Genomic DNA, 27,879 nt, shown 5'->3' with positions numbered 1-27,879 from the left:
CGATGGAGGGAAAGAAGGGCCAGAAGCCAGGCGGGGAGGAGACCGGGGGGGCACCTGCCCTGCCCGCCCCCCCGGCAGCCTCACGTCGGGCGCAGGGAAGCGCTGGCACTGCCGGCTTCCTCGGCAGCCGGCCGGGATGAAAAGGGTCGGGGAGGGGGTGGTGGTCGTAAGGGGGGGGGAGAGGGGGGGTCGTCGAAGGCTGCCTGGGGTGGCAGCCCCGGTGCGGGTCGGATCGGGCCGGGTCCCTCCCCGCAGCCGGCCGGCGAGTGGAAAGTTTTCCCGGAGTGACCTCGCATAGTAGACGCCCGCTAGGAAATCTCATTCAAGTATTTTTGTCAATGGGGTTGCGGGGGGGAAAGGGGGGGGGAAGAAAAGGGGGGGGGGGCGGGCACCCTGCTCCCCGTCCCCCGGCCCGGCTGACGTCACCGCAGAGGCGATAAATATCTGTTGATATAATTGGCCGTGAGATTTGGGGTTGCGATAGCGAAACTCGGCCCATCGGCGCTCCGACGGGCCCCCATGATTTATTCAGCAGTGGATCGGGGCACGCAATCGGGCTGTCAGGAGAGCGTCAGCTTATTAGGCAAGTTCTGCGTGATTCCAGGAGAGGGTCTAAGCTATAAAAATCCCGCGCCCCGGCTCTGATTAGGACCAAATCTGATCCCAAGTTCGCCACGAACCGGCTTCCGAGGGAGAGAGAGCGAGAGGAAAGGGACGCCGGGCACCGCCGAGCCCCGCCGCCTCCTGCCCTGCCGCCGCCGCCCCGGGTAGGTGCGGAGCGGTGCGGAGCCGCTTGCGCTGCGCTGCGCGGAGGCTGGGGCGGGCGCAGCCCCGGCCGCGCATCCCCGGGGGCAGGCGGCGGGGATGCGCGGGGGAACCGGGCGCAATTTTGAGCCCCCCGCGCATCCTCCGCGCCCCGACGGCAGCGGTCGGGCCGGGCCGGGGCTGAGTGCGGGACGGCTGCGGGGCTCGGGGGGCTCGGAGGGGCTCCGAGGGGCTCAGAGGGAATCAGAGGGGCTCGGGGGGGGAGGCGAGCAGGGACGCGCATCAGCACCGGGACAGCGGCCGCGCTGCGCGCCCCCCGCCGGCCGCGTAACCCCTCGCCCCGATTCCGTCCCCGCTGCAGGTCCGGGCGCCGACCATGAAGCCCCAGGTGCTGGTGTGCACGGGACTGCTGCTGCTGCTGGTCGCCCTCCTGCCCTGCCAGGAGTGCAGGGCGCTCAGCAAGAGCCCCGGAGCCGCCCACGGGGCTCTGCACCAGCCGGATTTCTTCCCGCAGCAGCAGCAGCAGCAAACTCTGCCCGTCCTGCTCCGCATGGGAGAAGAGTATTTCCTGCGCCTGGGCAACCTCAACAAGAGACCCGCCGGCTCTTTCTCCTCCTCTTCCAGCAGCAGCAGCAGCAGCAGCAGCCACCCACAGCCCCAAGCCTCCGCCACCAACTTTTTCCGGGCGGCGGTGCAACAGCTGCAGCAGCTGCCCGAGCGCTCGCTGGGGAGCCCCGAGGAGGGCGAAGGCGAGGGGGAGGCCGTGGAGAGGGAGAAGCGGTCCGAGGAGCCCCCCATTTCTCTGGATCTGACTTTCCACCTCCTCCGAGAGGTCTTGGAGATGGCCCGAGCCGAGCAGTTGGCGCAGCAAGCCCACAGCAATAGGAAACTGATGGAGATCATCGGGAAGTGAAGCGGCCCCTCCCCGCCTTGCCAAAGAGATTCCGCGGTTAGCACAAGAATAATTCCACACTCCGATGTACCATAGTGCTGCTCTGATGTCATCTCTTTATTTTTATATAGCTTTAAACCTAGAAGGGTGTACTCCGAACAGCCTCTGTCCCTTGACTAGCATGCACGGCCGCGTACCAAGTGCAGAAACACGAGTGTCGTCCGTAACCTCCCCTACCTTTATTTATTTCTCCATTTCCCAGTCTTTCTAGTGGCATCGCTGCGTAGGGATGTGTGCGCATTGGAAGAAATGTCGCCGAGAAGCCAGATAACTTTCCTGGCGGGGGCAGGGAGGTGGGAGGGGGAATCTCTGTAAGCTACTTTAAATCCACTTTTTTCCTGTAAACATTTTCACAATAAAACATCTTTTCAGCGCTCGGTCAATTTTGTTGTGTAAGAGAATGTTTAATATTTATATTTTTAATAAAAGCTGCAAATAACCATGGCTGGCTAGACTTTCTTGCCTAGGCACCCCGGGGCGAGCCCCAAAGCCGCCCCCGCCGTGCGGGGTGCGAGGGGAGCAGAGCGGAGCGTGGTCCCGCACGGGCTCTGCTTTAGCCCTAATTACGATTCATTGCAATTAGCACCCCCCAGCCGCTGCGAACGGCCCCGGTCCCCGTGGCCCTGCCCGGACCTCACGGGGCATTTTGAGGGGAAACGGCCACAAAGCAGGGCTGCAGTCCCGAAGAGGCGGGCACCGGGGGTGGCACCCCGGGGGCCGCGCAGCCCCGTCCTCGACGGCGCCCCCCCTGCGGGGCGCTCTGTGCCCGGGGCCGAGCTCGGCTCTTTCAGCCCCTGCCCGGAGCCCGACGCCTGGTCCCTGCGGCACTCGCCCCCCGCCCCCGGCAGCCACCCGGTGTCCCTTAAGGGCTGCCGAGGTGTCCCCCAAAGGCGCGGTGTCACCTTCATTGCAGGTCTCCCGTGCGCGAAGCTGGTTTGGCCGCACGGCTCCTCTCCTGCCCGTTCGCCCTCCCCACGGTGTGCCGTGGGGCCTTCAAGTGAAGACCTGATGGCACAGCTCTGTGCCACCTCACCGCACCCGAGGTGTTCCCTAGCATCGGCCCCACACGCTCAGGGCTGTCCCGCATGGGTGTCTGGCACGCACACACCTTCCTCGTCCCTCCCCGCCCGAAATCTGTGCAGGTGAGCGTCACCCGCTGTGGCTTAGCAGGAAAAGTGAGTGCAAGGGGAGAAGGAAGAAGCAGCGGCTTCCCTCACCCCTCCTGCGCTCAGCCTCTGCGGCACGGGATGTGCTGGTGCACCCCGGGGACCGGGGGCCACGGGTGGTGCCCAAATGTAACCCTGACTTTAGGGTGCCGAGGGGGTGGCGGTGGCACTGAGGTCACCCCACAGGCTGGACACTGGAGGGTACCGAGGGGAAATGCTGTGCTGGCACAGGATGCTCCTGGAGAATATCACAGCAGCGTGTTTTTTTTTTTTTTTTTTCACATCAGTGAAGCACTTACACCTACACGGGGATGTGCCAAAAAGTGAGTGAATAACAAAACAGTAGCAGTGCTCATCCTGCAGCTGTAGCGATGCTGCTTTTCCCTTGGAAACCAGAAATTGGAAAACACTCTGACACACTGAAGTACAGCAGTTTGTCCCCATGCTCCCACCCCTGTCGCGACTCTGTCGTCTCAAGGGCCAGGCATGATGTGGAGGTCAACTGAGTTCCCGGGAACGAAAGCTGCTCGGATGTCCCTTTCCAGGCCAGCTTCCTTGTCGATTCCAGCCAGGCTGCCTGCGCTTGCGGTCCCTCCGAGGAGCACACCAGAAGCCAGCCGGAGTGAGTCATCATTCATTCAGTGAGTTCAACCAGGAGAAGGAGAAGACATGACGAGCCGGCTCGCCACCCCTCTCATTGCTCACGGGAGTTTCCTCCGCTCGTCCTTGAGGGGACGGTTCAGAGCCGGTCTGTAAAGGAAGCAGAGGTTGGCAAATGGAAGGGGAAAGGATGGGCTGCATTAAAATACGTCCGATTTCACAACAGGCGGAAAAAAAACAGAGTGAGGTGGGAGAGGGGGGAAAGGCAGGGAGCATGGAGATTTGGGGAGGCCAGCCAGACTTCTAACGCCAGAGAAGGCAGAGGGACTTTGGCCACAAACAGCGGTAGAGGAAGGATTGCGCTGTGTGAGTGTCGCACTCGTGCAAAGGGCTGGGCCCTGGTTTGGACCTCTGGAATATTATCACAACGAAGGTGATAACTGCCTGCTTAGAAGGGATCCCGAGCCAGCTTGGCTTGTGTAGCTGGGTCTCCAGATTGATGTGGACCTGAGCCAAAAGTTATTGTCAGTGCTCTGCCACTCAAAGTGATCCTTGTTCTGCTGTCATGAAATCTGCCTTGGATGTGCTTTATTTTATTTTTTTCTTTAAAATATCTTAATAATAATTTCACTTCAATTTCACTCAGACCAAGAACAGAAAATAAGTAATAAAGAAATATAAGCTTCTGATTCCACTCCCCAGTGTAGAATAAAGAAAATCCCAGGGAAAAAATCTGCCTTTTATTTGCACAGCTATCCTACACTTGCAGTAAAAAAAAAAAGAAATCTGGACTGGATGTGCTGTACCTGCTAATAATTGTTATATTTTAAAATCAGATGGACATTTAACAGGCCAATATAACATACTGAAATATTTTTACTAGTTCCAATGTTTTCAGATTCCTTTGGCAGAGAACGAACACCAGCTTTGTGAAGATAACCTGATTCGGTAGCTAAGGGATGCCTTCTGTCTTCATCGTTGTAACCACAATTTAACAAGAAATATAGAAGATTTTTTTTTCTCTATATATTCCTATATATGTATATATATTATTGTACATTCTTAAAACTCAAATATTTGTATGAGCTTCGGGCCAATGCTGCCAGCCTTCTCTATGCAGGGTTTCACCTTACTCTGGGAAGTTCAGCATGATCTCAGGAGAACCTTTTGGTGTCAAGGTATTACTCAGGAGAGGCAAAATGCCAGAGGAGTGCTCTCTGAATTTTAACACATTTCAGTCTTTTATACTACTCCCCTAAAACGGAAAGTTACAAAGCAGTGATGCTAACATATCTGGGAATGAACAAGGAAGCAGGGATGCTTATGAGGAACAAAAGCATGGGATGGTTTTTCTTAGCATTTTTGTAAGTACTCAGTGTTAAAGTGTGCCATAGGAATTAGTGAGAAGTGGTGGCATGTTATGTATAGATTGGCTACTGGTCTTCATTCCAGTTTCTACCTGTTTGAGCATTGTGTCAGCTACAGATGAGACAGAATGGGGGTATGGAAAAGTAGCTCCTTGTTTCTTTATCTGTATCTGATTAGATTTCATAGCTCCTTTTTTAGACCTAGATCCTCAAGTGCTCTGGACTGGAATAGCCTCATTTGTTCCAGTGTAATACTGTCTGAGAATCTGCTTTAATGTTGGAAATATGCGCTGATCTTTGACTTAGACTCATATTTGCCAAGCAAGGCACCTCAGCTACTCACTGCAAAATACAGGGCTCAGAAGGGATTTTTATGGACAGGTATCCTTCAGAAGAACATTATTTTTCCATGATAACTTTTTAATGTGCCCTAATGAGCACACAAGTGGGGTGAAAAATCTGGGAGGAACAGCTGCCTACTTGAGCAAAAAAAACCTTTTTCAGCAGCGCTGGTGAGAAGGGTTGTTTCCCAGGCTTATGCAAAAGTATTGCAAAGAATCGGGCCCAATGGGCCAGATCCTCAGCTGGAAAAGCACGTACCTGATTGAGCCCTGATTATAGAGATGTGGCTCTCAGACCTGGAAAGTGCTGAATGCAAACCTGTCAGCTGAAAAGTTCCAACCCAGATTACAAAAGTCAGGTATCAGCAGTAAATACATGGCTAGACTTTCAGAGTCATAAGGGGTTGTGTGCTCTCCACATTTCAGTAAATGTGGGAGCGTAGGTGGGTTATTAGTCCTCCGTGGTGTTGAAAATTTTGCCTTTTATTTTTGGAAGGACACCTGGAGTAGCTAAAAGTAGTTTTGAAATTGGTTGTGCAATTTTGCGCACCAAGCCCTCAGCAGCGTGTGCCCAGGCATGGGGCTGACCCCTGTCACTCCCCCTCAACCTGCAGAGGAATAGGACTGGTGAGAGGTTTAGAACCTAATTTCCTGCACTTTCATACTTTTTTTTACTTAAAACCACAACTGTACCTTGCCATTTGTCTTCTTGTGCAAGACGGGCTTTCCATACCACCTCCACTTGCTATTCCAATAAGCCAGTAGCCAGAAATGTATATTAAACTAAGCTCACCTCTGAAGTAAAGAACAATCTATGGGCTTAGAGCTAAGTAGCTTTTTTCATAGACTTTGGACTTAACACGTTAGAAGAAATAAAGCCCTGGTCGGGAAAGGTGACTGCATTCCCTTGTTAACCAGCATTGCTGGTGCTGCATTTCAAACAAAACAATCTTTGTCTACATCACTGACAAAACCATGTTTCATAACGTGTTAACTCCTTCATACACTGCTGAGATGGCATCTTCTTGTGTCAGCAAAACAGCGCCGGAGCTCCAGCACGTTCCCACTGGGTTTGGCTGGGTGAAGCATTCTCTCCCTGCACCTCGCTGGACTCAGCAGGCTGCCAGGCTGCAATACCTCGATGCGCCTTTCCAAGAGCAATAACCCAACATCACGCCCAGCCGGGAATTAGGCAAGTGCAGAACTGACAACGGGGCTATTCCTCGGCTTTTAGGCCCATGTTTTCACACCTGTGACACTTCAGTATTTGTGCTCTGAGTCACGCAGTCACTGAGGTATGCTATCCTCATGTGACACAAGAAACCATCAGAGGGTGCCAGGAGAGACTCTTTCCACATTACTAAATCCATTTTCCCCTTCCAGTGGCAGCTCACACAACACAGAGTAATACAGTGTGTTGGATTTTTTTTTTTTTCCCCAAAGATTTTACAAATCTTTTACAAAGATTTCATCTTTGTAAAATTTTATTTATTTATTTATTTATTTATTTATTTTAACTAGGAGGTGATTCTGCAAGGCACAAAGCAGAAGCAGGTCCCCTCAACATCAACAGGGTTTGGGCATCTGATATCTCCATGGGTTCTTGCATCTCATCCCGGATCAGCTCCCTTCCCCTGTTCCTGCAGTCTCTCTCCACTGCCAGGGACGAGCTTTCTGCTGAGTGTGGCTCAGCCCTTGCCACATGCCTTTAAGAGGTTTCAGATTCAACACTTCATCGTGTTTGTCCATTGCTGTTAGGTAACTGCTGTTAAGCTTCTACCTGAGCTTTATCTTAGTCTTGGAGATCTCATGGGTAGGGCTTGTTTTTCACTTTACCTAGAATAACAACTCCCAGCCCTCTATTTGGGTCCCTAACAGCAATAAAGAATAACTGAAGTGTTTACCTCAGATTACATTAATCACATTAGGCCAATGCTGAGAGAGTGCTGAATACTTACACTTTGATTTATGTTTTCCCTTGTGGTGTCGAGTGACATCAGATGATGCTTTTAATAAGCACCAGGAATTTTCACCAGGCCAGCTCATGAAGCGGGGAGGGAAGCACACCCTGCATGACGGATGGTTGGATTTGTTTTCTGCCTAAGCAAAGTCCAGGCTGGAGTTTACATGCCAGCTCTGTGGAGGTGCTGAGCAACCACAACTCCTGCTGAAATATCCATTTAGCACCCCTCAGCAGCTGGCACGCTGGAATTTGCGTGGATAAACAGTATAAGGATCTCGGGGTTTAGCAGATGAGTTGGAGCAAAGTTATAGGTGTTCAGCACTTTCAGCATTTGCTTCCTTAAGCACTAGCACTAGTTAAAGCCGGATAGGATTCTAGCAAAGGGTGTGGAGGGAGGAGATGAGTGAGCAGACTGGCTTTATCACAGCCTTTTTATTGATTAGGGGCCCAGCAGTTATCCTATTTATGGTGTGGGGAAAAAACAGGCAGTCCAGGCCTTGTAGCTATTTGATACATAATTACGTCCACACGCTGTTTTCTGCTGTGCCACTGCTAATCTCCATAGCCTTTAGGTACAAAGACTGGGGCCCATATTACCAAGCTTTAGTCATCCAGAAGTGAGATACCTGGTCAGGCAAACTATGCATTCCCTCTAGTGGGAGTGATGAGAGAAAGGCACCACCAGAGGGTGATTTGTCCCCTCCTAAAAGAAATATCTGTAGCGTCGGTTACCTTCTGAAGGCATCCGGGTCTCCCTGCTGACTCCAGAGACACTCCTGGTGACTGGGTTAGACTAGGTCTGGCTTTCAAATAATTACACAAGAAAGATTCCACCCAAACACCTCAGAATATCAGAAAACTGTTAGAAACTACGAACTTTGATGGCACCATTTTTCTTACAAGATCAGTGCCTCTTAAATTTATGAGGTAGGGATGAAAGGTGCAGGGTCTTTGTAGTCTTCTTCAGTTTGATTTTTTGTTTTGACTTTTTTTTTTAAAACTTATTTTTGATGATTTCTGGTAAAGCAGGATCTGGAGAAAACAATTTTATAATGGACCTCTCAGAGGTTGTGTCACATCAGCTTGCAAGGAGATGTGAGAGCAATGATAGCTGAAATAGTTTTCCTCCGGTACTGTAGGTCACCCAGCAGTACCTTTTATCTGGCTTGACCATGACTAAATGATCAGAATTTTGTCTAATCAGTCCAAAACTAAAAATGGTCACTGGCTTTATGCTGGTCACAGGAGAATATATTGTGCCTTTGCCAGCAAAGCAAAAATGATACACATTTTCAAAAGTTCTCACATTTTTTGAACAAATACGGTCCTTCATAGTGATTTTGAAGTTGAAGACCACTACTTGTTGAAGACTTTGTGCCACCTGAGTATGATAATTCTGACTTAGTGTTGAATTCTCCCAAATTGTATTTTCCACCTTGTGGAACCCTGGTCTCAGTGTTGACGGTCACAATGAGACAGTCACAATGACTGTCACAATGAGTGTAAATTTCATTTACACTGAAATTCATCAGGAGAGAATGCCTGTGGCTTATTATAATTCAATATGCCCCAGGAAAGGGGTTTATTTCTTACAACCATGTACATGGATACATTAGTTGGTTTCAAATAGCCCTCCCGCACAGCTATATCAAAATGTGCTGGAGCAACAGCCCAAACCAAAGAAGGTTCTGCCCTTTGGCTCCCATCCACCTCCTCCTGCTTTCTCTCCATGTCCCACTGTCCATTTGCACTGCTGCAGCTGTTTGCAGGGCAGTGTTAAGAATGGGAATGCCACTGGAATGACATCAATTTTTTTTTGTTGTTGTTTTTGAGTTGAAGAGTGATATTTTTACCCTGGACCATTTGAATGATTTTATTCCAACACAGCCCAACAAGCAGCTGCATTAGCACAACTGCCGTGCCAGTGGTGGCATCTAGGCAGGAATAAGAAGCAAGGTCATTTGGCAAAAAACTCCTATACTCCTAAACTACCTTTGATGCCAAAAAAATAATAAAAATAAAAATAAAATAAAAAGGATCTACACCCTTAGAGGTATGCGAGCTACGCAATGCCTTCACTGCCTGCTTTTGATACAGCACAATCACAAGAGTGAATTTGTAAGAAAATATGGGTCTTGCAGGGAGAAGCAGTGAAAATACAAACTTCTTAATTCTACGGTTTCTCTAGCCTCAGAAAAGGAGTGAGAAACTAAAGTTAATTCCCATATTTTTTTTCTAGCTTGTTTAGAAACAACCCCCAGTGTTGACAAGAACAGGCATGATTAAAAAATGCTAGCTGGTCACAAAGCCATCACAGAATCTGTAGGCTATGTTTGTCTGCCTCAAATGTCAAGTGTTACACTTCTGGCACTCAACACTTCCAGGCAGCGGAAACAAAGGGAGCACAACAGGTTATTTTTAAATGGTTTAAACTTTAGTTCAAGCATTTTGTTTTCATATTTTTAACGCAGTCTAGCTCCTTCAGCAAAACACCTGGCAGCTGTCACATATATCACAACAATACTCTCTCAAGCTAAGAGGCTGCTTATTTTGCATGGATCTTTCCTTTTTATTAGTAGGAACGAACAGAATATTCTCTAAATAATTGCTACGATTACCTGCTACAGAAACACATATGGTGGCAGACAAAATAATATGCAAAGACATATTGCATATTATCGATGGAGACAAACTCCATCAATCACAGTACTAGCTGTGTCACTTTCTTAATAGTGGTTGACAATGAATGTTAAAAGTCTATTGGGAGCAAATGCTTTACTTCAATAGATTTTCCTTATATTACAATTAGCAGAGTGTGTGTGGCTAACGTCTATTGCAATGTATCTTGCATAATGACCCGGTGATTTGGTGTCTTTAAAGACAACAAATGTAGTTCAGAGGAAAACAGCCCAAATAGCACATTTTGGTGTAGGATTTGCACATCTCCCATAGGATACCAAAGTCCGGGCACTTGAGACAGTAGTGAAAACGGTTTTAGAGAACGGTGTAAGATGGTGGCTTTCTTCTAGGTGGCAGCTGGGAAAAATGAATTCCCTTCTCTCTGTAACCAATCTTTTTCACGACTCAAACAAAAAAAAGCCAGGAATAAGACACATTTTCAATATTTCACTCATTGCTGCACCTTACTAGAATTACCTTTTCTTGAGAGTAATTAACTACTGATCTGCATAAAAAGTAGTCCCACTAGTGACCAGGAAAATGAAAGAAACCCATCTTACAGATGTGAATGTTAAGGCTCAGCCTTTCCTGAATTTATCAACACATCATTCTTTGTTGCTCTGATGGAAAAGTTTTTGAGGACCTCCTGATCAATGAGCCATCTATTCTAAACACATAATTTCTGCTGTGTTTCCAGTCCTGCTGGACAACTGTCTAGCAAAGGAAGAATCATCTTGAGAGGCTGCAGGAATAAGTGGCAAGCACTGGCCACCAGTGCCAGAAAACTACTCATGGCTACCAGCTCTCCCCTCTTCCTCCTACTTGTGCTTCATCAGATAAGTAGATATTACTTCACACCAACAAATTAAACATGAAGTAAAGACCTTCCAAGAACGTCTCTGTAGTACTAACCTATCTAAGCCATGTTAGAGAAACTTTGCTATTACCTTTCAGGGAAAAGCAGCAGATCTAGTAATGGTTTAACGTCATGTTTGTCTCTGTCATATATTCTTTCCTTTGAGTAATATGGAGTGTTGTAAATTAAAGCTTTTTCTTCCTCTGCAAATGGTATTTTTGTAGAGCCAATGAATGAGACACAGTGCCAGTTCAGACTGTGACTCACACCAGAGCTCCATTCACTGGATCAGATAACAGAGCCAGCATAGCAGCGAGGTGTGTAGACACACAGCATGCTCTGGAGTTTGGAGCACTGCTTATTCTCACATTATGAGTGACTGACTTAGTTGGGTTGGTGTGAGTGAGTGTGGGGTGAGCTGTCCACAGCTCACATTCTCTGGGAGACAAAATTATACTGATGGAGATGCAGGAAGAAAAGCTGCAATGTCAGCTCAAGCAGCTGGGTGCCATTCCATAAAGTCACTGTGTAGCAGAAACAGAAAGTCTTTGCCACAGCTAAAACATTTCCTTCCTTGCCTGTTGCTTCTGCCCCTTTTCCTCTGTGTGCTTGTTTTTCCATGTGTTTGGTTGCCCAAATCTTCTCCTTAATTCGACCACAGCAACTGAACCTGGCAGCCAAGAACTGCCTCTACTCCAGTCATTGCGCATTGCTCAGCTAGCAGCACTGTGACTGCCTGGGTAGATGTCTGTGGCATCACGTCTCACGTTGCAGTCTGTGCTCACCCATCAGCAATGCTGGCCTGCTCGCACAGTGCTTGGCCAACTTGCGTGCAAGATACTAAATCAAGCTTCCTTCTGCCCATCTCACATTGTTCCCAGGTGAAGTCTGAGGAAGCTGTGATAAATACTGCTCTTAAAGCCTCGGATTCAGTCACAGTTATTGACCTGGCTATTATTGGTGTAGAGTACAGACCACAGGCAGCTGTCACCAGAGCCAGGCTCGGAACTGACCTGCACCTGGGTGAACACAAATTCCATTTAAAAAAATAAAAAAAATAAAAAAATAATTATTTTATAAAATGAAATTAGAAAATTGCAAATAAATATAAAAATGAATGCATTTGAAAAAGTAAATCTGCTGCCAGTCATTGAAAAGCTCACCCTTACTGAGGGAGGAAACAACAGCCACCTTTCCTCAGCAAGGCATTTTGTAATAGAGCAAATCAAACAGCAAGTGTGTTTCATCATGAAAAATAGCCGCTTCTTCTGTGAGCAGAAGTGCTGAGCCAGGAGTGCTCTACGAGACCAGGTCTGTTTATCAATCACCACGTCTGGTGGTTGAGATAGGCTCAGGCAGATTTTATAGGGTGCTCTCTAAATGAAAGAGAACAATAGGAAATTCAGATCACTTATTCTCCAGCACTGTGAGATCCTCGTTCTCTGTTCAGTGAAAGGATAAATAGGTGTGACATCTATGTGGGACATCTAAAGCCTGGTTTGGATATCATGGCACCGATCTATCTCCATTGGACAGAAATCCAGGATAACAGGCTGTCTGAATTAGTCATTAGTCTCTTACTTAATGACCTGAAGATTATCCTAAAGATGTCAGGAATAAAAACCACCTGAGAAGGGATCTAAGACTGAATCTGCGCTGCATTTGTTATGGCCCTCTCCTTCTCTCTGTTTCTCTTTGGATGTACACCAGCCATCCATCCTGCCCCTCCGTGTCACTGCTGGGTGGGTGGGTGGGTGCTGCAGGGACCCACGCTCCAGCCCCTCACCTCTTCTGCAGCCAGCGAAGCCTAGAAGTGGCAGGATGCAGTACTCAAACTCGAGGGGCCAGCCCTAGTTAACTACTAATTACTGCCAGGAGGACTTCCACTATGGCTAGTTGGATGGGCTGGTGTTTAAATATTGATCCACCTGGGAGCGTTCAGAGACAACAGGCACTGCTTTACGTGGCTGAGTTGACAGCTACGCTGAAAGCCTGAAGTGTCTCCAGGTAGCGGGAGGACAACCGACCAAATATTTTACAATCAGCCGGCTTGTGTTGTTGTGACACAAATCGACCACAACATGATGTAAACCAGCAACTGCTCATCCATGATTAAGAAATACTTTTTGTTTACACTCCGTTTTCCTTTCAAAATGCCTTAACAATGAACAGAGTGAGCAATGCTTTGGGGAAGAGGCTTAATGGAGGTTGAATTCGGTATTTAAATGAGCTAGTTGCTGAAAGACAGCATCTAGGTGAGCCTGGTTTTGTGTTCTTTGTGTTAATTTAAACAGCAGAAATAATTTTGCCCATGCTGTCATTGTTGAGCCCTATTGCTAGTAATGGACTGAAAAATGAAATATACATAAATCAGATGGTACCTATGACTCACCAGACAAATCGCAGACCAGACAATTCAAGGTAAAACTTCAGGTGAAATATTTGCCACTCATTAATTATGAGAAACTGTTGTCTGAAAGCTGGCCCTAATACATTGCCCTTACGACTCATCACTGAATCACTCAGATAATTCTCAGAAGCAAGGGAAAGTGAGGTGTTAAAAGAGGAGCAATCAAGACTTTCCTGATTTTCTCTGCATGTGTTCACTAAATTAAGGAAAAAAACATCTCACCTTAAGCACACAGTCAAGATACAAAATGGAAATTTACAAGCAGAATTTGCTTCCAACTAAATACCAGCCTGAGTGGCCTCAGACCTGAGCATTACAGCTGAGTCCCAGCTCGGTTAGCCAAGGAATGAAGGAGCACAAGGAGAATATTGAAAAAGTTAACTGAGGGTTTTGCATCTAAGGTCTGCCCTATATTTTAGCTACAGGTTGAACACTTTTTTCACACAGTGAAATTTAAGAGACGTTTAGGAAGAAGCTTCAAAGAGAATTCAGCTGGGGCTTGTAGGCTAACTGGTTCATGGGTCTTCTGCAAAAGGCTCAGCTTTACTGACAGGAGATGACCCATTTTTCATTCAGTCAAATTGGGCAGATTTTTAAGTGTACAGGCAGGAACCCATCTAGTTTTCTACCTAAGAGAAGATACAGTCTGAGTGTATCCAGAAGTAGATGGCAAACATCAAGCTGCATTTTGCTCTCTGAATTCCCAGGCCTTCCACTAACAGGGAGCAGAGAGCTTTTGGAGCAGCAGCTGGCTTCCTGGGCTACTTCTGCTGCTGACACTCACTTCTTGTCCTGCTCTGCGGACAAGCAGTGGGAAGGCTGTGTTGGGTGGAACAGAGGGGAGAGGGACCCTTGCTTAGCATCGCTCCCCCAGAATCCAGCCTTGTGAGGCTGTCTTCTCGCAAGCGAGCCATCCCCTCTCTGGGAGCTGTTGGCTTTAGGAGCGTGACTGAGCTTGCTTACCTGAGCAGATTGGCAAGTTTCCAGTTCACAGAGGAGAAAGGAAATGAATATTTGAACAGCCAGGCAGTCATTCCAGATCAGCACTGCTCTAAAATGTAGACCCGCACCTCTTACAGAGTGATGGAGGAGCAGAGGCACACGAGCAATGAACAGAGCCTGATCTTGGGCTTATTTTCATTTTAAATTGTCTTATTTCGTCCATGTTGCCTGCATATTGACATGACAACCAATTGGCTAAAGCTTAGCTAAATACTGACCCTACTGACACGTGATTTAAAGCTGTCTTGTGGAAAAAAGTATGAAGGATTACCAGCTGAAACTGAAGCGTTCAGCAGCAGGGCAAAGACAGCTACAGTACGTGAATACAGAGAGGACCGTCCCTATGGTAATTTTGGCAGATGGCATAAGGTTGCAAGCAAGTAATAGAAATTTTTAAAACTAATGAAACAAGATTAACATAGGCCACTCTATTAGTATTTCTCCTCCCAACCAGCTCAGTCCTGATTATATTTTATATCCTCATGGAATTAAAGCACTGTACTTACTGGCAGCAAAGGGAAATTAGATCAGAATATTGTTTGTGTATGATTAACTTGCATTTCCTTTCAAACTCGGTGTGTGTGCCTGAGTCCTCCGGAACCACAGACAGACACTTCTCAATGGGAGATCTGAGCAACAGCATATGGGGTCCAGCAGGTTGTTTGGGGTGAAATAAACTGGGTAACCAGAGACCTAGGTGAATACAAGGCTTTCATAAGCTCTCACAAATGTACACGATGTCACTGCATGAGAGATGTTGCCTACAAAATTTGGAGTAGGAAAAATGAACAAACTTTTCCTGATTTATGTATCCACTGCCTTCTATTTAATCAGACTTAAATAATATGAGCAGATATAAAATCTTTTGGGATCTGTGCTCTGCCAGTGACAACACAAGAAGGTTTTGCTATACAATACCCATCCCTACTGATTTTGGAATTCCTGTACCACAAGCTGAGGGACAGAGTGGTTCCAAATGTGAAGGCAATTTTAAGGATTACACATTCCTGGAAAGTGCTCCTACTGTTCTTGATGTGCACCGCTTTCTCCAGCTGTCAGAGGTCTGCACAGGTGAACTAAAGGGCAGAACTGAGGGCCAGCTTTTCAAGTTCGGTTGCCTGAATCTGGGCAGCAAGATGGGCTCATCAGCTGGGAGTATTGAGCATTTGCATTTGTAGAAGAGACAGATATTCAGCAGTCCTAAAAAACTGTCTTACTGCTAAGGGTGATTCAACGTATATCTGGAAGTCAGATTTACATGAGACTGAAGGTCCATATCCCCTCCAGGTGCAGGAGTTGGATGCCATGAGCATGTATAAAGCATAAACAATATTCTTCATGTGTCTGAAGGTTCAAAACTATATGCCATTAGAAGCATCCTCCAGGTATAATGAGCACAAGGACACATGCCTGGGTCCTGAAATGCCAAGCAGTTGAATGAGTTTCTTAAGTCTAACGCACAAAACATGCACTTTTCCTCCATCCCACTTAGCCTGTCTTCTGAGACCAAACACATGAAGACAATTTCAGACTGCGAAAGGCATGCTTCACCTCCCTCTGTAACTTGTCACACACACCATCTCTAAGCTTTCTTGGTTTTGTTTTGGACTCTGAGATCTGTTTCTCCTGTGCGCTGGGATGGGCTGCTTGTTAATGCCGGTGCCATCCTCCACTAACACGTGGCTCCCCACGGGGTGAGGCAGCGCACGGATCTATTCCTGCTCCCGGTGTCCCAATCATTCACCCCTGGCTGTCAGCCGCAGAGGCTCAGGTTCACTGCACAACATCTCCCTAACTTCAGACACTGAGCAGAGGCACCTGGGGTAAGAGCGGTCACCTCAAGCTCAGCAGGTGGATGTGAAGAGGGTGCCAAGAGCGCAGCAGCCGTCGTTAGAGAGATGCCTCTCTTCCTCCATCAACCGCAGAAGCTGCTTGGGGTGACCATGCCCCTAAATTCTTCGCTCCCTGGGGTGGGATGTGTCTGTAGTGTGGAGGTCCCTTTGTGCTGAATCACCTCACGCTGCCCCTTCTTAGACCAAGCAGGCTGTAAACCTGTGGGCTGCACCTCCTGCTGCCCGTCCTGACTGATACACCCTTCTGTCTGCTGGAGGGAATGTCGCCGATACCATGGCTCACAGCAAAGTGAAGTGACCCTTTAATCAAGTAATTTGGGGTATTAATAGGGAGAACTGACTTCTTGCTGCTCAAACACGAGGAAATCCCTATCAGTGCATTACATTGAAATAGCCTGAAATTAAATTATATGACAGTCACACGGATTTATATTATTATCATTATTATACTAAATTATTATTTTCATTTTTATTTCCTGTAGTTGTGATATTTGGCTTTCAAACAAAAAGAGAAAGGGGCAGTGACCTGATATTTCACTTGACAGATAAAGACACATAAAGTGTCTAAACAGCCACCTCACTACACATGGGGAAGCAAATCATTTTTATGCAAATAGAGTCTGCGACCAAAATGTCTTTCTTCCTCACCTCCCTTCTATTTCATGATTAAATAAATCATAAAGCTGTCACCAGAGACCACACAAAAAGAGGTCTCAAATGGCTGAAATGAGAGCCTTCGGCATTGGTCTATTTTTAATTTCAAAAGGTATTTTGAATTAGAAAAGAAAGAAGGGAAAAAAAGAGCATGATGCTATTCGCATGCCTGATTTCCCAGGAGTACAAGCGAGCTCTATGTCCTCTTGTAATAACATAACAAATTTTCAAAACCAAACACAAATAAATGAAAATTAAACGGTGCTCCGTAAATTTAATTGAGATTCACAGTGTCCGATGCTTTTCAAATTCAAATTACCACCAGACAGCGCAGCCTTTTGCATAACTTATGCAGATAAAGCATAGATGATAGCTTATTTTTCCCTCTATTTATTTATTTATTTTAAAGGAGAGATAGACTTCAGTCTTAGTGCTGGAATTTTTGCACATAAAAGCTGAATAGTAATTTACCATTTTTCACAGAGGCACCATATCATATTGTACAGTGCTTAGAGTGCAGTACATAAAATGAGCAGGGAAAAACAAGCATTTTTGTATTGAATAATAGACCCAAACTGCTTTTTTTCCCCCTGTCATTAGGGTGAATGCTCAAAGGTAACTAACGTTGTTTTCTGTCAGAGGTCTTTGGTCTTCAGTAAATAAGATTAAATGCTCCAGTGATAACATAATTCTCTGCAGATCAGCCATATCACTTTGGAAATTGAATATAAATATATAGCTTACCTACAGAGGGTGTGAATTTGGAGCTGGGAGAAATAAATCATGGACCTTGTCTACAAAAAGGAGCTACTCCAGAATAGAAGTTACAGAACAGTTAAGGTCTAACTTACAGTTCTGTTGTTTTCAGGACAACTTCACTGTGCAGTGAAGTTTCTAGTCCTTGATCTTGTAGATATTTCAGCTCTAATTAGTGTGATGTAAGGAAAAAAGCCTTTGACTACAGAAAAACACGTACTAATCAGCTTTTTGCTGTGCCTCAGTATAGACTGGACCTTCTTAGTTTGGATCTACTTGGGGGCAAAAACGGGGAAGAAAAGAAGAAAGAGAGTATTTATTCGCAGCCTGCCCTGGGATCCACGTTTTGGAAGCAGCCCCTCAATTTATGGCATGCCCGCTGAAAACCCGGGGGTGCAAAATCCAGCCCTAGCTTGCTCAGCCTTATTGCTATGAAAAGCTCCTTTTCAAGACATTTTTTTTTTAAGCGCAGAGACTTAAAAGCACACGCACAGCCTTGGGTGGTATCTGTGCGACAGTAGTCCCATCTAGTGTGTCTGGTGAGATTTAGCAGTGCTATCATCTTCCACCCCATGTCAACGCAGGCCTGGGGCACCTCCTTCCTTCTGGTGAGCCCTGCTGTGGGCACCACTACGCTCATTTTTGGTGCTTTTTCTATGGGAGGGAGCTGCTATGTTGCTGTAATTCACTGATGAGCCCACTGCATCCTACAGGGGCAGTTATTGGGAGTGTTTGCAACCAAACAACCCTGGATGCTTCGAGAGGGTTGGGCTCATCCCTCATAGCATGGGGATGTGTTTCAGGGCCATGTTTAGAACCCTGTGATCACTGGGAAAATTGAGAGGTGTCTCTAGATGCCTTTTGGTAGAAAAAGGGCATAATGAGGAGTGGTGGTGCTCCCTCTGGGGATGGCTTGGGCTCTGCTTCCCGGAAGGGACAGGCTGCCTCCCAGTGCGGGGTTATTCTGTGGAATATTCTTCCTGATGCTTACCCCTCTGATGAAAATCATCACCCTCCAGATTTTACTCCCCAATTTGTTGGATTTAACAAGCTCAGCTCATCACACCTCCCGTCAAACCTCAGGGTCTCCACCCTGCTGGCCAACCAAACAGCAACTGAAATAAAAGCCCATGGACCTGCAGAAGTAAATTTCTCTTTTCATTTTGAACCAGGGGGATGCAATGTTTAACCATGCAGGAGTAAGCCGAAGGGTGGCGTTTTGAAGGTGAGAGGAAGAAATGTTTTAGGCAGCTTGACTTGTGAACCAGCATGATGTTTTTGGATGGGGAGGGGAAGAAAAAAAGGGAAAACTTCCTTTAAGACCGTATAGGAACATCACCAGAGACACTATTTGAACTGTTAGTTAATGGTAAAATGAAATATTTCCTACCCATGAAAGAACAAATGTATTGAATCAGATTCCAAAGATGATGTAGTATGATAAGAAATGCCAAAAGTGATATGCAGAATGCTAACTCCTGTGAGAAAATAAGAAGAGTGCTTCACCAGCATTGTCATAACACAAACTCGACATTACCACTAAGCTCGGTGAAAAAGCTCTGCTTCCACAACACTTTTCCATTACATTCTTTAAATGGAGCACGGGAGTAAAAACAGCAGTGTAGGGAACATCAGCCAGGATTTTTGAAAAATCAACCTGTTTGTCATTTGAGAGTGGGTTGTGTCAGAGTCACATGCAGGAGGGAAACAAAGCTGAAGTTCACATACTGAAAAATGACCAGTGGCACACGACAGAGGCCATTTTGCTCATGATACAGACTCATTTCAGCTCAGATCCATAGCTCTGATGTGGCATCATTCCTCCACCCTGCCTAGCTTGGTTACTCTAGTTTTCCTGTTCTTCAGCACACTCTGCACCCCTCAGCTCCCCATGCTTTCCCATTCCTCCCCTTGTCTCCACCTCAGGGACAATCCCATCCCCTGCTCTTTCTTCCCCCATCCCCAGAACCACGCGCTACTCTTCTCAACCTCCTCGTCCTCCCAGAATGTCAGAGCCACTCCTGAGCCTAGAAAATATCAAGACACAGCACCCACAGATCCACACAACCCCAGGCTCTGGTAACTTTCCCATTTGCCTGTTTTCACTCCCTGTACCCGGCCACGAAGAGAGCTGGGTACCACAGAGCAGCTGCGATGTGACTGGAAACCACATTTCAGAAGTCTGGCCACAACAAACATTCGTTTTGCTCCTCTACTTGTTGTTGGTAAAGTAGGACGCAAGGAAGCAGACCAGAATCAGGCAAACCCAGTAAGGATTTTACCTGCCTGTGGTGAGGCTTGGCTGCCCACTCATTAGTGGAACTGATATAAAGAAACAGCAGCAACAGATTTCATTGTGAATTTACCTGCTTTTGCCAGCTCATTTGCAATATACTTAAGAAGACAAGGTCATAGAGGATATGATTTTTTTTAAATATATATACTCCATATTCATATCAAATTCTGACTTGAAAAATAACTGCTGGAATTTGTGGGTCAATTTTTTCTCTTGTTGTAACTGAAGTCATTGAGAATCCTCCCACCAAATTCAAGTGTCACTGCGTAAAGCCTTCAGCCAACAGTTAAGTGCCCCTTTTAACACATCTCTATGGAGCCCTTCTTCTAACTTTTTGCCCACCACATGATGATTTATTATTGTAGAGCTGCTCATGCATGCTGAATGGTCAACTTTAACTTTTGAGGAAACAGCACTGAAATATTTACTGCCCACTTGTGCTTTTCCACATGCACACACATATTCTCCTCCCTTTGTCCCTGCAAACCAGGACAGTCTGATTTGGAGTGCTGCTAATGGGCTGGTTGTCACCCACTAGAGCAGGAGCAGGTGTGATGTGCAAATACGCACACAGCACCCTCAGCTCTGTTCCTTGAGTCTTTGACCCATGCAAATTTTACACACGTGCAGAAGAAAGAATACTCAAATTCAGGTTATCCCAGCTCTAACATTGTCATTTTAAGGGAAACAGCCTCTGGTACCTTAGCACATTAATCTTTGTAATCTCATCATGTTGCTGGTAGTCCAGCACAGAACTGGAATATGTTACTGTCATGCTCTCCTTTAATCAAGTCACAAGAAGGAAACCCTCTGCAGCAGATCTGAACCCAGTAAGTCACACTGCTTACTGAGAGGCCACCAAGCACATGAGGTATTCGCACAGTTTTGTGTTCACAGGGAAAAGCTGTACACTCCAGTTGCAGCCACCAAGCTGCAAAAGGCGAAGCCAAGCTACAGCTGCTTGGTGTACATGTGATGTGCACAGGCTTTCAACAGGTGATGAGAATAATCTCATGCATGGGATCTGTCTGCCGCTAATACATGCAAACTTCTGATGGGCAGAGGCATCAAAGCCTTTCTGATGGCTCCTGAGTGTGTGTGCAAGCAACTCAGGTTAGGTGCACTGGCAGCTAAGCACAAACAACTGCTGGCATGCTCCTCTGAAGCTGACAATCAGCCTGTCACATATTCCAGTCATCTGTAAACCCAGGGGACAGGCCAAAATGATGATTTCGGCTGTTTCCATATTTCTCAGATTATTCTTTAGCATGCAGAGGAAAATTAAGTCAGGTTTTCCTTAACAACTGTGGCACGCCACAACCCTCTGGGGTGAGCGCGGTGGCACTGACCTTGGACGTCGCTGCAGGGGCATTACTTTCCTTACCGCTCCCCGGCGCGCTCTCCTCCACTGCTGCTGCTTCCGGGGCTTCTGCCTTCTTTGCACTTGTTTCCAGAGAAACGGGAGCCCCTACTTTCCCCAGCCCGCTGCCGGGGGTTGAGCTCGGGCTGCTTGCTTGCCGCGGCTGAGCCTTATACCAGCTAGGGTAAAACAAGGGGTCGGTGGTTTCTGCCGCGGGTGGCACTGGACTGTCAGACTCTGCAGTCTGTTGAGAGCCACTTGGTGTCACAACCTCATCCTTAATCAGGACAGATAAAAAGAAGAAGAAGAAGCAGAGTGCACCGCGTTACCTTCCTGCCGTAGCCAACGTTTCTCTGCATGCCGTGTTTGTTATATCTCACTGCAAGGAATGTATTTGTCCTAATATAAGGTCCAAAAGAATTACAGTCAAAACGCACAGCAAAAGCAACTAACATTTGAATAACACAAAGAATATAAGTTACCATAAGAATAGAACAGGAGGGCAGAATTAGCAGGGAAGGGGACCCTGACTGAGAAAGGAGTGGGCAAGCTGTTCCTTAGTCCATACGTTTGTACATTTTGGGGCCCATTTTAAACCCATTTATAAACTCTCCAGAAGTCAGTTGAGGCACGTGGTGTTAATAATGGGCATTGGAGGAGAAGGAGGCCCCATGTTTCAAATATACTGTCCAGTGAAACTCCAGTAAAGGGATACAGCTGCCTGCCAAATTACAGGTTCTTGATTAGTTACTGTATTTCATTCCATACATGGATAATGACACAATTAAACCCCCCACATATAAAAAATCCTGCTTAAAGAGCCTCATGAACTGTCACCAGCCATGAAGAACAGGTAAGGTACCTTTGAATGGTGTTTTGGTCAAGAGCAATGCATTTGCCAACAAAACTGTTGATATGAGCAGTCAGATAAGGAGAATACAAAGACACTGGACAGAAACATTTGCTCACCAGCCTTGCTATCAATACGCTAACCAAGCTCAGACACACTTTGCTGGTAAGAGGAGCAGTCGGCTGAACTGCACCTCTCTACTTGCACCAAGCTCTCAGGCTCACCCACACGATACCTGCTGTCACTGCTGCATTTCTGCTTTGCCTTTCTCACACCAGAAGGCAAAAGCTGAGATACAGGTATCCCACACACTGCAACACCACATGCCACATCGTAATGCACAGCTGACCAAGTCATAATGGTATTTTAGAATTGCTGCAGCAGCATGCCATACATTTTCCATTTTAGCCTTAGAAGCGAGGGACTTGACATTAGAAGTCAGGCTTTCTTAAGTCTAATTCTTGTTTGAATGTAAAAGTACATCAGTTATGCTACAGAAGTTTAGTTGAATCAGTGCAAATCTTCAGAAAACAAACTTTGGTTAAATAATAAAACCTGACTTAAGAGCATCTTCACACAACTGGTGCAAACCCATGTATGCTCTTAAATCAAAGCAAGAGTCAATCTATAGTATTTATTTTCCTTTGTTTTATGTGGAAAGCTTGCCATATTCAACACTTTATCACTTGCTCTCTTGTTTTCACGCTGACCTCTCCAAATACCATCAGAGCTGTCTTTAGCCACTCAGCAGCTCCACTGGGCAAATTGCATAAGAAGCACAATCTGCTAAATTAGTTGTATCTATGGGCTGCTATAGTAGCACATGAAGTATTTTTTTATATAGTCTTTTAGAATATGCAGCAATTATAGTCTCACTCTAATCACATTCCTTAAGAAAAAGTGCTGGCCTAAATTATTCACACTCTGAATCTGTTTGCTGCCAGGTGGTAACGCAGATAGGTTAAAAGCAGTTCCCTCTGCTGTTTGGTGTGTGATATCCCTGCATCCACCTAGATGATAGCCCTAGGATGACCAGAAGCAGAAGAAGGTAAGTGCCATTCCCAGTAAACAAGATTAGAAGTATGATCTAAAAACGCTGGTGGAAAGCTCACTGAATCCACTGGGAATGCCAAATTCTCTTAGTATAAATATTTTAACAACCATTTCATTTATAACAGTTAGTCTGAGTTAAAACACAGGACACAGCAAGCAGAACGTCCATTATTATGTGCTTAACTCCCAAATTGAATCTCTTTTATTTATATCTTATGCATCCCATATATATTCTGGTTTATAAAGCAAGGCATTTTTTTGCCCATCAAGCGATCTTTACGCAGGACCGGGTACAGTCATGTACGTCTGTGAAAGGGCAAGAAGCAGCTTTGCTCTCCAGTGCCTGGACTCCCTTAGCTGTGCTCCTGAGACAGTGCCCACGGGCTACAGGAGAGGGTTTTCTGGCTCTGCCAGAGTGCTCAGCAGAGCTGGCAGGGCAGCGGGGCAGCGGGGGCAGTTACCTGGCCAGCTGGGGAGGCAGGCTGTGGTGCTGGGGCAGGTTCGGCTGGGGGCTCGCCTGCTGCACTCTGTGGTTCAGGGTCCTGCTGAGGTGGCTGTGATGCTCTCTCAGCCCCTTCCTCCTCCTCCTTCTCTTCTTCCTCCTCTTCCTCTCCTGACGACTCTGTGTGGACTTCATCCAAATCTTCCCCATCCACCGTCTCCTCCTCTTCCTCTTCCACCTCCTCCTCTAAAGGGACAAGTGTAAAAGGAGCACCATGTGAAGATGACTACAGTCTCTGTGTAATGAAAAGGCCATTTACAGTTGCACAGCAAAGCTACTGATGATCCACCTCCCTGGTACATGTGAGGAGCCTGCACGGGGCATGAGCAGGAGACTCACAGCAGGGAGGGCACCAAAGACATGCTTTTTAAAGTCTTAAATTATCCCTACCCATGGGAAGGAGGATAGAAAGGCCTGTTCTCCTCAGTTATCCTCATGAGGGATTTGCAGTACAGACCTGCGGTCTTTTGTGAGAGGATAACTGGTATGGCACAATCTAGCAGGCAAAAAGTCCCTCGTGCCATTTTATTTGTTTTAGATACTGCTGAGGTCATAGTGAATTTTACCAGGTCAGTGTTTTGCAATACTTGACTGTGGAGACTTTGGGTACCAACCTCCCTAAAACCAGACTGTCAAACTTGGTCAAACCATGGTTTGTACATCCTACAACACATCCTATTTTCAGCATCTGTGGTTGCTCCCTCGTTTCCAGAAGGAGCTCTCTAACAATGTGTTTTGTTTTGCATAATCATGGTATTCATCCAGACAAACATCAGATGCTGTTCAGAGCCATCCTGGTACTTCAGAGAAATAAACCTAGATGGATGCATTAACCTACAAATTGACTGCACTTTTTGCACAGGTTGTGGTTCTGCCTGAGACTGTAGAAGGAATGCAGATCTGCAAATCAAATAACATTCTCGGAATGGAGAAATATGTCTGCAGGCAAACACTCTCCTATAAGCAGAGTGCTAAATCTCTGCTTACACACCCCCTGCATGCAGAGGACCTTACTGACTGTAGCAGGACTGAAGTCCTGATTGCCAAGGCTTTACTAATGCCTTGTCCCCAGGAGGTGGGTGTCACATTCCCAATCTCGTGGTAGGATGCACGAGGTCATGATCTTGGCAAGTGCATGCAGGTGGCAAGTGCACGCAGCTGTGGCTGATCACAGGGACAAACTGGGCATGAGGCTGTGAGCAGGGACTACCCCTCACAGCAGAAATCCCTGCAGGTTCACGGCCCTGTGAGATGGCATCTGATCCTCTGCTGCTGACTGGTGCCATGGCTGGTGTCCCGCTACACGGACCCAAGTGTCAAGTAGAGCTAGTCCACAGGTGCCATCTTACAAAGACCTGCAGCAGGCATGTCGGATCCCTTGCAGGGACCAACCACATGCTCTGAAGTTAGTGTAAGTGGGAGTGATAGGTGCCAGCAGAATGAGTCTCAGGCATTTGCATGAGATTTAACTGGGCTGATACAGGTAAATGTGGATGTATTAGTAGAACCCTGCACTAGCAAGAAAATCAGAGATATCCAAATGACCATAAGTAGAAGAGATGAGACCTCTCCTCTTTTAATAGGAGAGGTCTGCTAATATGAAACATTCAAGTCCATTAATTTCTTGTGGCTTACCCTGTAAGGTAAAGCATAGGTGAGCCTAGGTTTCAGGCTGTCTTGGCAAATGTAGAATTGCAACTTTGCTTAAGCACATAGACAGATTAAGCATGTCACGATGTCACAACAAGCGACATCACAAAATGTTAAATATATGAAAGATGATGACAATTTTTGCTTACTTCTATAACTCTGTGATTTTGAATTTTGATCACATTTCTGTTACATTTCTCTGTTACTACAAAAGAAAAGTGTATGTCTTTTCTAAAGAAAGGAGTATTTTTAGTAGTAAACTTTCTATTTCTTTAATGACTTTCTGTAGCAGGCAGGCCATACAATAATGGCATCTTTTAGGGGGGAAAAAGTACTTTATAGACTGAAATAAAAGCTTAATTTTGTGGTCCCTTCACATGAGGAATCAGTAAAGATCACGCCCTCAGGAAAGTCTTGAGGCTACATAACAGGTAAAATTAAGGATGTTGACAGGTTACATGATTTTTAACTGTGATGGATATTTGGTTTTGATTATAATTGAAGCAAAATGGTCTAATTAACCTTGGGATGGACAGAAATATCTGATTCAAGTTTTCCTGCTCTGTATCATCATGTAAAGTACACACAATTGCTATGTAAGAAAGCAATTTAGGTGAAATAAATGACTTGCCTCTGTCAAAATCAATTTCTCTAATTATCTTTTCTTCTCTACTGAGGTTCACAGTGAACTGGTTCATATTTTCATACCCATCCTCTATTTTTTCCATTTGAAATCCTTTAGATGCTTCAGTAATTCTAAAACAGAGAGATTGGTTATTTGCACTTGGATTTGCAGATAAATTTCCAATTTGTAATTCATTATAAAGATCAAATGTCATAAGTTTAAATACTTACTTTTGTAGCAATGTTTTGGCATTCTGTGAAAACAAAAAGGAAATAACTGACTTCTTAAGTGGTTCCAATTTTTTTTGAGAGACTTTATGCATTGAGATCTAATTCTTACACTGGCTGCTTCTCAGTGCACTGCTCTGGATCTCATAAATGACAACCACAACATCTACAACTGAGATCAGGTTTAAATAGTGATCAGTATACAGCTGAGTAATCCTCTTAGTTCATTGAAGATTGTTTTAATTAAAATCTGAATATGACAGCAAATACCAACAATCTCTACAAAATGAAATGTATATATTTGTACTCTTTTTTTGTATGTGTTTGTGGTGAAAAGCAATTGTTCTGTTACCACCTCTAGTTACAATTAACTATATCTTTGACTATCCATGAGAGCATATTTCTGGAGTCACAAAATTTTATTTCTTTGGAAAGAACATTGTACTCTTCAACATAAATTCTTTGGTGAATTTTTTGTTTTGTTTTTGTTTTTGCTTTCTGTTTAAGAAATATCTTTTCAACCTTTAATATAGAGAAATTGTAACACTGCAGGGAAGAAATTCTACACCAGTAAGTTTAGTGAACAGGCTACTAACGGTTTCCTAATCAGCTGTTCTAAGTTTATAGTATGAAAACAAAAAAGTTTTGAAGTAAAGGTATAAAAATGTGACTTAGAACGCTGTAAATCACAGAAGTACATATATATGTATGTTTTAGTGGTGGGACAATAAGAATATGTAGGAAAATAATAAAATTTATGCTTTCTCTTGGGGGAACTCAAAATCATTCTTGGTTTTAATACTATTCACAAGACGCCTAGTCGTTTGCCTGTGTTGATGCAAGTTTTCAAAGAATGAGTTTGTCTGAATTCTGAATGCTCCTAAAATTGAAAAATGCTTAAATTGTATTTCAGCAAACCCAACACTCTGCTTCTGCTTCTACTTATAGACTTTGTACCTGCAAAAACACAGCCATTTCTGGTTCTTCCATGAACTGGATTCCTGATTCCACCAGCTTTGACACGGCTTCCAAGTGATCCGCATACTTCTTCATCAAGGAGCGGACATGTTCCAGTTTCTCCTCTTGGGTTCTAGTGATTATTTGTGTCATCTCATTTTTTCTTTCTTCCAGTACAGAATAGAGATAATCAAATTTTTCACACAGCTGTTCTTTCTGTCGTCTGCAGCATTCCTGTGAATCATTTGGTTTATGTTAAACATGTTATGTTCTTAAAAGAGTTTCTATTTTTACAGTTACTTGGAAGCATTTTCATCAAATAAATTCCTCTTTCTGAACTGTGCAAAGGATTCTGAATGACCCCAGAGACTTTTATAATTTTCAAAGTTCAAGCTATTGGAACAAAAGTTTTAAAATTGTTCTCAAACTCTGGATTTCAAACCACTGAAAGCCCCCAAACAGGTTATTGTATAACTTGTCAGCCTTCTAAAAAACCTGTGAAGGGTATTTATGATGTCTGTAGTGATACTTCAAAGCCTGCAGAAAAAGTAAAAAACATCACCATAGTAGCAGCTGGGTTCATTTGCACGAACAGAACGTTTTTGAAAGGAGAGATCATCTCAAAGCAGTTCTGGAGAATTTTCTGTTTCTACCTGGAACTTTCTTGCTTAGGCTTGATTTTTACATAAGCCCTTTTAGACTCTGTTTTGACAGCAGGTGTCCATTATATTCCATTTACTGTGCGCCGAATGAGGTAGAGTTACCATGAAGAAAATGGTGTGCGACAAAAGCACAAAGACAAGGAGGAGGAGCCAAGTCCCAACCCTACCTTCGAGCATTGATTTTCACATCATTTTCTGAGACACTTTTACTGTCCTTCTACCCAGACAACACAACATATTTCACCAAGTAAGGAAGGTGGGTTTGATGACTGCTTCATTGTACGCTCTCTAACAAGAACATACTGCACTTGCAAGGGAAGATTTACGGGGGGG

General features: G+C 45.4%; 2 protein-coding genes across 3 annotated transcripts in view; one reads left to right on the top strand and one right to left on the bottom strand.

Moving 5' to 3' along the window:
* The first annotated feature begins 452 nt into the window (after positions 1 to 452).
* CRH (corticotropin releasing hormone) lies at positions 453 to 2,157 on the top strand. Of its 2 annotated transcripts, none has more exons than XM_035318689.1 (2): positions 453 to 767; positions 1,127 to 2,157. In XM_035318689.1, the coding sequence occupies exon 2, from the start codon at positions 1,142 to 1,144 to the stop codon at positions 1,676 to 1,678; it is 537 nt and encodes a 178-aa protein (XP_035174580.1). In that variant the 5' UTR covers positions 453 to 767; positions 1,127 to 1,141; the 3' UTR covers positions 1,679 to 2,157. The 2 variants fall into 2 exon arrangements, with proteins under 2 accessions (XP_035174580.1, XP_035174581.1); XM_035318690.1 differs by having other exon boundaries at positions 456 to 583.
* The window catches only part of TRIM55 (tripartite motif containing 55), a 27,998-nt gene continuing 1,872 nt past the window's right edge, over positions 1,754 to 27,879 (bottom strand). The window contains exons 2-7 of the mRNA XM_035317216.1: positions 26,885 to 27,118; positions 25,931 to 25,953; positions 25,707 to 25,831; positions 23,385 to 23,611; positions 21,010 to 21,297; positions 1,754 to 3,633 (exon numbers count right to left, since the gene is read on the bottom strand). Coding sequence (XP_035173107.1) covers positions 3,514 to 3,633; positions 21,010 to 21,297; positions 23,385 to 23,611; positions 25,707 to 25,831; positions 25,931 to 25,953; positions 26,885 to 27,118 — 1,017 coding nt within the window. The 3' untranslated portion in view covers positions 1,754 to 3,513. The remainder of the gene's footprint in view (positions 3,634 to 21,009; positions 21,298 to 23,384; positions 23,612 to 25,706; positions 25,832 to 25,930; positions 25,954 to 26,884; positions 27,119 to 27,879) is intronic.

This window comes from Oxyura jamaicensis, chromosome 2, assembly GCF_011077185.1.
Source record: "Oxyura jamaicensis isolate SHBP4307 breed ruddy duck chromosome 2, BPBGC_Ojam_1.0, whole genome shotgun sequence".
Taxonomy (NCBI): domain Eukaryota; kingdom Metazoa; phylum Chordata; class Aves; order Anseriformes; family Anatidae; genus Oxyura; species Oxyura jamaicensis.
The sequence above is the reverse complement of the archived record's forward strand: the minus strand, read 5'-3'. Positions and strand labels throughout refer to the sequence as shown.